The 9,313-nt window shown below is 36.5% G+C and overlaps 1 protein-coding gene across 4 annotated transcripts in view; it reads right to left on the reverse strand.

Moving 5' to 3' along the window:
* Positions 1-5,444, reverse strand: part of slc4a10a (solute carrier family 4 member 10a) — a 71,450-nt gene extending 66,006 nt beyond the window's left edge. For all 4 annotated transcript variants that reach the window (XM_067388362.1, XM_067388357.1, XM_067388361.1 and 1 more), the window contains exon 1: positions 5,358-5,444. In XM_067388362.1, coding sequence (XP_067244463.1) covers positions 5,358-5,405 — 48 coding nt within the window. In that variant the 5' untranslated portion in view covers positions 5,406-5,444. The remainder of the gene's footprint in view (positions 1-5,357) is intronic.
* Between the last annotated feature and the right edge of the window lie 3,869 nt (positions 5,445-9,313).

Consider the following 9,313-nt stretch of genomic DNA (forward strand, 5'->3'; position numbering starts at 1 on the left):
TTCTCTGAACATATACCGAACCGTACCGAAACGGTGAGCCTAAAACCTCGATGAGTAATTTGAACCGTTACACTCCTACAGTATATGTTGCTAATACCGCATACTGTTTTATAATATACCACAATACACTGAGGTGCAAATAGAATCTGTCTTTACAAGCATTTACAATAAGTATAAATAGCATCAAACAACAATTTAAACTTGGTTCAAAGAAACGTTATTATTTATTTATTTATTTATTTATTATTTTCCTTCACCTCATCTATAGTTTGTGCCTAGGAAGAGAACAACTTCAAACTTTAAATGTGTATACATCAGGATAATTTTGTCAACTTTTAGGAGTACACTAAAATAAAAAGGACCTCAACGCTAACAGACATGCAATTAAAGCCACAAAACTCCCATTTTGAAAGATTAACCACAATGACTGAACACATGATTCAGAACATCAGATAAGCGAATAGCTCATTTAGTAACACAAAAAATAAAGTAATTTCTGTGTTAAGGTTAAAGGACTTATTTATTCACTCTTCTTTGACCTGTTTTATCACACACACACATCAGCATTCAGGGCACCAGCTGCAGCTAAGCGGGTAGTGACTTATGATGGTCAGAAAAGGCCCTCTGGGACACAGATCACTGGCATCAGTTCAGCTCACACTGAGAGCTACAGATACATGTACCAGCCCAGTGGATTCAGTCGGCGCACCAGAAACAATTCAACCGACCGCTGGATCTCTGCCAGTGACGTTGTGTTCAATCTGTCCCTTAGCTCAGCCAAAAGATCACAAAAAACATATTTTTATTTTATATATTTGAGCAGCATTTTAAGCCATTTCTACTTCTTCTTCAGTTTTTAAACCTTTATGACATGTATAAATTGCAAAAATTGATCCTTTAACTTAATGCAGTGGTCACCAACCTTTTTAAGCCCAAGATCCCTGACCTCAACCTTTTTAAAACAAACATTATCTACTTGACAGAAAAAGACAGCCCAGATTGTATTTAGTATTTTTTTCATGGTCATTGTAGATTCTGATTTATTTATTTATTTTTATAAGCAAATTGGCCGATTCCGATACTGGTTGCAGATATTTATTAATTATATTATTATAATAAACAAAAATACATAGCCATTTCAAATTAGAGGGAACCACTGCTTTTTAATCACAATCCAAACAAAGATGCTACGCACATTGCATGAGCAGTTGTTTTTAATTTGAATTAGATTTAATTTCAAGATTTAAAGCAAAAACAGAAAGGTCTGACTTTATCTTTGTGAAATTATAAATGCTACAAGCAAAAAAAGCATGAAACAAAAACAGCAGGCTGAATGAGACGCAGATTCACTCTCTGACAGCAGGTGGCGCTTATGGAGCAGCAGTGATACAGCATTTCCTTGGTTACCGCTGTAAACAAAGTTGAACTGTGCTAATAATTAGCTACTTTATTCGGAGGTAAGAGGAAAATAAAATGCCATTGCCATCGAAATCTTCCTGAAGATTGATCTCCTTTTAGAGATGAATTCATAATCCTTCACCCCCAATTTAATATTTATATTTTCTTCCTATATTTCGAGCATCGTGAACAGTGAGCTGCTCTGCCTGCTACAGAATTTTCTCCTCTTCGCGTCCGTCTTCAGCGTCTCTGGCCTCTTGTTAACGGCCGTTTACAGACTCAGACATAATGTGGGCTATTTACCTTTATCTGTCTGTCTCCAGAAAATAACATAAAAATACAAAGACTGGACTGTACTCATATTTCTGTTATTTTCGTGACCTACTGGAACAGTGATCGCGATCGACGGGTTGGCGACCACTGCCTTAAAGGGTTTGTTCACCCCAAAATGAAAATTCATTAAAATGAAATTAATTACTCGCCCTCATGTTGTTCCACACCCGTAAGACCTTCATTCATCTTCGGAACACAAATTAAGATATTTGTCATACAATCCAATGACTCAGTGAGGCTTGCATTGCCAGCAAGATAATTCACACTTTCAATGCCCAGATAGCTACTAAAGTGGTTCGACTAAAGTGGTTCAACCTTAATGTTATGAAGCCACGAGAATACTTTTTGTGCAACAAAAAAAAACAAAAAACGACTTTATTCAACAATATCTAGTGATGTGCGGTTTCAAAAAGCTGCTTCATGAAGCTTTGAAGCTTTACGAATCTTTTGTTCTGAATCAGTGTTTCGAAATTTCATTGGTTCACCTCTGAGGGCGTGACTTTGGCAGTTTGATACTCGCTCCGAACCACTGATTCGAAACAAAAGATTTGTAAAGCTTCGAAGCTTCATGAACCAGTGTTTTGACGTCACCCATCACTAGATATTGTTGAAAAGTCGTTATTTTGTTATTTAGTCGCACAAAAAGTATTCTCGTTGCTTCATATCATTAAGGTTGAACAGCTGTAGTCACATGAACTGTTTTAAATATGTCTTTAGTAGCTTTCTGGGCATTTAAAGTGTTAATTGTCTTGTTGGCAATGCAGGCCTCACTGAAAAATATCTTAATTTGTGTTCCAAAGATGAATGATGGTCTTAATTTTCATTTTTTGGGTTAACTAACCCAAAACTAACCCCAGTTTCCATAAAAATAATGGAATGGAAACTTCCATCACATTCTTCAACACTATGAATATTCTCACGAGGGCAGCATCTGCTTTTTGTCTTGCACTATGCTATACTGAAAGTCCGGTTTTCTTATGCGTTTATTACATGGCTAAAGTTCAAAAGAGTGTTCAACTAGTCAAAGTGGCTAATAAAGCCTTGCTGCTGCATATGCACAAACTGTACTTAAGGATTTTGTAAGTGTACACTGCCCATAGCAACGTCTGGAATCCTTTGAAGCGTGGACGTAAGGGATTAGACAGGAATGCAAACCACAAACATAGCTGTGAATATATTCTGAGGAGCCAAATGAGTGTGTGTCTTTGCTCAGGACTGCATGGATGGCAGAATCAATAAGACGTGGGCCAACTCTTCTCAACTCCAGCACAAAACTGTCACAGAGGAAGGAGCAGAGACCCTGGCTCTGGCCCACGTTAAGATGGCTGCTGCTTTTTTGGGTTGATCCAATTTTTTTTTTTTTTTTTACAGGGATGAAGAGCAATTACAGTAAGAGGCTAGAGAGTGCTGCTTGTTCTGGGTTCACTTAACCAACAGATTATGAAACACGGGCTGGAAAAGCCATGAAAAGCAATATGCTGCGATTAATTTAGGTGTTTAGGCTGTAAACCACATAACCCACAATATTCTGATTAGTGGTCAACCAATTCTGGACCCTCATGTCACATGTACTTTTCACATGAACTGTTTCAATTTAAAATGCCAGTGTGAAAGCTACCTGTGACATTTTTCAAAACAACTTCTTTTATGTACCAAAGTAGAAATGTGACCCTGGACCACAAAACCAGTCATAAGTCCACGGGTATATCTGTAGCAATAGCCAACAATACATTTTATGGGTCAAAATTATAGTATTTTCTTTTATACCAAAAATCATCTGGATATCAAGTAAAGATCATTTTCTATTAAGATATTTTGTAAATTTAAGATAAATTGTAAATTTATAAAAAAAAAAATATATATATATATATGCATTTTTGTGAGTATATGCATTGCTAAGGACTTAATTTGGACAACTTTAAAGGCAATTTTCTCAATATTTTATTTATTTTATTTTTTTGTTTTGTTTTTTGCACCCTCAGATTCCAAATTTTCAAATAGCTGTATCTCGGCCAAATACTCTCCCCAAATATTGCTCTAATATTGTCCTAACAAACCATATATCAATGGAAAGCTTATTTATTCAGCTTTCAGATGATGCATAAAAATAAAAATAAATTACCCTTATGACTGTTTTTTTGGTCCAGGGTCACAAATAAAGTCATGCAGGTTTGGAATTATGTTAATAAATGATGGCATAATTTAAATTTTTGGTAAACTGTCCAACCCAGGCTCAACGGAAAATACATTTGTGCAAAATGTAATTGCTTCTTGCACGTTCTGTGACCATTTCAAAGTGTGATGTCCAGTGAGTGCCACTAAAAGCATGTTCAGTTAACCAAAACAAACAAGTTTTATTTCATTGGTTGTTGTATGTATCATGCAAATTCGGAAATGAAATGCCTGGTGAGTGGGGCGAAGCAACCATGCCATTTTAGCTTGCTTTTACAAGTCTTTGACAAATCATGACCTGTGTTTCCCAAACGCAACACATTGTAAACTGTACCAGGTGAGCTACCGAGCAAGTTTACTACATCAGAAAAGTCATACGTATGGAGGTTTTATGTGACATAAATTGCCACCTTGGAATTATAAATTTCTATCTGCATTCTGAGTGGTTTGGGGATACTGAGCTTCCAATTTGTTGCATTCCATTCGACTTTGTAGATAAAACCTTTTTGTTTTCTAAATAAAAAGTCCCAAAATGTACACCTACACAACTTTAAAAAAAAAAAATGACATAATGTAAATAAGCGGTCACAGAATATGAATGTGAATAACTCCATTTTGACCAAAGAACCTTATAATTCTTATAATTCCAAGGTGACGAAATGTCAAAATGTATTCGTTTACAACTCATGCACTATGATAAAAGTGTAATAGTGTATGGTAAACTATACAAGACTTTATTAATCGATAATCTTTCCCTTTAACCATAATATGTGTGAAAGGAAATAAAAGATGTTGGTGTTTTATGGTCACAAGTGTTCATTTCATCTAGAAACTGCAGTAAATTGTATGTAAGCAGTATAGGTGTGTTTTGGGGGTTTTACAAAAATGCAGGAAAAGGCACGTTTTTCCAATGAGCCTAAGCTGGAGCTATCATTTTAAATTTTTACATATGGCCTCTCCAACCAGAAATATGTACATCCATGGCAATAAATGTAAATGAGGTGAAAAAGTGGAATCTCGTGTCAAACGCAATCACACGTGAAGGCCTCATCAAATTCAAGAGTAACGCAGTGGAAATTTTATGTACATGCAACTCATGGGAATGCTAAACAGACACACACACACACACTAACATATACACTCCATACTGTACATCATTACACATTACTAAACGTGTGTCATTAAATGCATAATCCACGCTAGACGGTGTTAGTCACCCTAAACGCCGTATCCATGTAACATGAACCATTTTCTATTAAATGAGTCTGTATTAAAGGTGCGATGAATAATTAAAACACAATGTCTTCCAATGGTGGTGGGTGAATGATGCCCATAATGGGCTCCAACCCAATGCGGCTCGAACCACCGACACCTCTTTTCCGCAACACGCAACAGCATCATGTCATTGTTCTTCCATTGACGGACCCCATATGAAAGATGAAACAGGTTCTTACCGCAGGAAGCAGCGGCTCCATCTGCGCTCCTTGGTCTTTCACATCCATCCCTGATATTTTGGCTTAGCCTATATCGTCTTGTTCGTCTGTGGTGTTTTTTCTCTAAAATACTGATAGGAAGGTGGAGAAAATGTCATGTATGTTGATGTGGTTTCGTCTGCGGAGTAGTAACCGTTGGCTTTTTCGCTCTTTCTTCATTCGCGCGCGTCCGTGCGTGCGCTCCTTCAGCGTGTCATTTGCGCTCGCGTGACGCAGCTGCGACCGGCAGCACGTGAGTTAACAGAAACCACCGGTAACGTTACGTGATGGATAAATGGATGAAACACTCAGGGGACAAACGGATACTTGAGGCTTACTACAGTGTGAGAATTATTTATAGAGCGCGCTGAGTTCAACAAATGCCAAACCTAAAGACAAAAAAAAAAAGTGCTTCAGGTTATATCAAAAAATAATAATAATAATAATAATAATAATAATTTTAATTCAGTGAAAAATGTTTTTAATATCCTATATACCAAAAAAGCCGATTTTAACAATTTCAGTAATACGATTTTGAGTTAAAAGTGTGTATTGTCTCTTGCATTGTATGCTGTTTTTAAACACACACACACAAGGCTATAGACCTAACTTTTCAGCTAAATAGCCAGCAGTGGAATTGCATTTACAGCATGAACAATTAATGAACATGCAGTTTTCAGTGATATTTCTGCTTATCTGACCCTTTAACTGAAGGAATATGCATCCCTTCATAGGTAAGACAATGAATGTGCTTCATACAAACCCACATATAGAATTTTTCATAAAGCCTATCAACCACCAAAGGCATACATTTAATCTATAGTGCTTTACCGCTGGACTTCAACCATGAGTATCAATCAATATCTTCCATTAGATGTTGACGCCACCTTGTGGGCGTTATATATAACGAACGACTATTAGACCTTTTTTGCAATGGAATAGATAAAGGATTAGTTCACTTTCAAATTAAAATTTCCTGATAATTTACTTACCTCCATGTCATCCAAGATGTTCATGGATTTCTTTATTCAGTCGAAAAGAACTTAAGGTTTTTGATGAAAACATTCCAGGATCTTTCTCCAAATAGTGGACTTCAATGAAGCCCAAAATTATTTGAAGGTCAAAATTACAGTTTCATTGCAGCTTCAAAGCGTTCTACACAATCCCAGATGAGGAATAAGGGTCTTATCTAGAAAAAACATCGCTCAAAAAAAATTAAAAAAAATTATATGAGTTTTAAAGGTACAATATGTAAAATACTTATATTTTTGCAGTAAAATATCCAAAAACCACTAGGCTAGTGTTATATATTTTGTCTAGCTAATTACAAACAATATCTCTAATGTTTTCAACTACTTGTAAATCATGAGAAAATTCCCATTCTAAACAGTGACACGGGGCAGTGCAGTCGCCTGTCAATGACGTCAGTTACCTTTGTTACCGCCTTTACTGACGTGGAAACCACATGACAACAGTGCCGTGGACAAATGCGGAAGTAGTGTCTAGCGTCCAGCAAACCACTAGCTTGCTTCAAGCAGTTCCTTATTTACTTCTTGCACGTTTTATGCTGGATTGTGTTACTTATTTATGGAACATAATTACTGTTTACCATCTGCCGCTGGTTCTGTCGACAAGGACAGCTCCCGTAAACTCATGACCGGAAAAGCGGAAGCGGCGCCGGCGACTGTGTCATAATAAAAGTCCCGCTGCTCGTGAGGCGTGTGTTGATCAATCGCTCCAGCTCCTCGTTCAGCTCCCGCAACACTCGCTCCTGCTCTGCTTCATACTACACAGTAACGTTAATAATCGCATCCACGAACATGAGTTCTTCCAGACACCAATCCCTATTCTTTTGCACCGTCCGTTGAGATGGAGACCACATGTCCCAAATTTCCGCTCTAAAACTTGGCGTCATCAAACTACGCCTTTGTTTTGAATAGGCTTCTAGCGACCTCTAGCGGAAAAAAATATCACAAATTGTACCTTTAACAATAAAAGCTCATCTTGAACTAGCTCTCTTCTTCTCTATTTGAATTCCAGCAGTGTAGACACTGCTAAGTGTATTACTGCCCTCCACAGGTCAAAGTTTGAACTAATTGTTATATACTTGCACTAGCATATTGTATATGAGAATTTAGTTCAAACTTTGACCTGAGGAGGGCAGTAATACACTTAGCAGTGTCTACACTGCTGGAATTCTAATAGAGAAAAAGAAGAAGAGAGCTAGTTCAAGATGAGCATTTATGGTTAAAACGTATAAAATCTTTATTATTTTTTTTTTAGAAAATGAGCAATGGTTTCTCTAGATAAGACCCTTATTCCTAGTCTGGGATCAAACTGTAATTTTGACCTTCAACCGTTTGGAGGCCATTGAAGTCCACTTTATGGAGAAAAATCCTGGAATGTTTTCATCAAAAACCTTAATTTCTTTTCGACTGAAGAAAGAAAGACATGAACATCCTGGATGACATAGGGGTGAGTAAATTATCAGGAAATTTTATTTTGAAAGTGAACTAATCCCTTAAAGGAATAGTTGCGCCCCAAAATACTTTCATTATTTAGGCTACTGAGCCTCATGGTTTTCGAAATTTCGAGATTGTTATTTTTCTGTGGAACAAAAAGAAAATATTTGTAAAATCTTCAATTGACAAAAGAGGGGAAAACACATTAAAAGCACCATGAAAATAACCCAGTTTCTATTTCTCAGCCTACTCTACCTAGTTTATAGCTACCACTCACGTCCAAGTCTTATAAAGACATATGATGTAGCTTTGTGTGAGGAAAACATGCCTGAAATTGAGTAGGCTATTCAGTGAAATTCTTCCTGTCTGCGTTAAACGCTAAAATAATAAGTTTATGCTTCATTTCACATATTCAAACTGACGTGCAGTGTTTGGGTAGACAAAAGCAAGAACCTGTGGCATTTTCGGCGCCAAGACTGGGATTTAAACTGAACATGGCCGAATGAAATGGCATGAAGGTGAGGAAATACTTTAAATATAATTCCATTTTGAATTAACTATTCCCTTAAGGTTCATGTATTCTGTAAATAAATTGATATATTAGCATTTTTTGACATATGTAAGAAACAGTTTGGCCAGCAGACTTGCTTTGTGTAGGGTCTCTGGTTTATTTCGGGTTCAACAGCTGCTGAAAGAGCTCCATTCTTCATTTGATCCCTTCACTGTAATGTACACTAAGAGAGTTTGTAGCGGCATTTAGTGATAGATTCTGCTTCCGTGTTTAAGCCCATTGCTTATGGTAGAATTAAATTCTTATTTCATCCGTGTCAAGGACACAGCCTACTAAGCGGTGTCCCAAAACCCGGTCAACTGCTTACCTACATAGACAGCATTCAAAAGTTCGTTCTTGCATTCGCCGCTAGATGTCAGTGTTGTAAAGCATTATACACTCACACCAAGTTGCAATGTTGTAATGCAGATAATACATCAATAAATAAGGAACCAAATCTAAACTGTAATTTAAGTTGCAAAGATTTTTGAGGGGATTTAATATACTCAAACATCTGACCATTTATTTAGGCTATACATCAAACATTCTGACACCAGCAGAATGCCATGACTTCACATTGATCAAAAAACTTCTGATAAAGATGCAGTTTTGTTAGTTCACGATCATTAAATTCCCATGTTAAACACTGTTGTGATTTTAATAACACTTTATCTAGACTAATTAGCCTATATTTGGGCTGTATGTTTTAACAACACTCATTAATGTATGTTTTTCCTTTTTCTTTTTTTCAAATTACCACCACTAAAAAAAAAATACACAGAATACTCAGTTCAGACATGGTTCAGCAATGGTGCAGTGTCATTAAAATAAAAAATAAATAAATATTGTATACATAAATCATCATCATAAAGTTATTTCTGTACTAACAATATTTTAATTGCATTTTAACTGCTGACCAGGCAGGT

This window comes from Chanodichthys erythropterus, chromosome 6, assembly GCF_024489055.1.
Source record: "Chanodichthys erythropterus isolate Z2021 chromosome 6, ASM2448905v1, whole genome shotgun sequence".
In the NCBI taxonomy this organism is placed as follows: Eukaryota; Metazoa; Chordata; class Actinopteri; order Cypriniformes; family Xenocyprididae; genus Chanodichthys; species Chanodichthys erythropterus.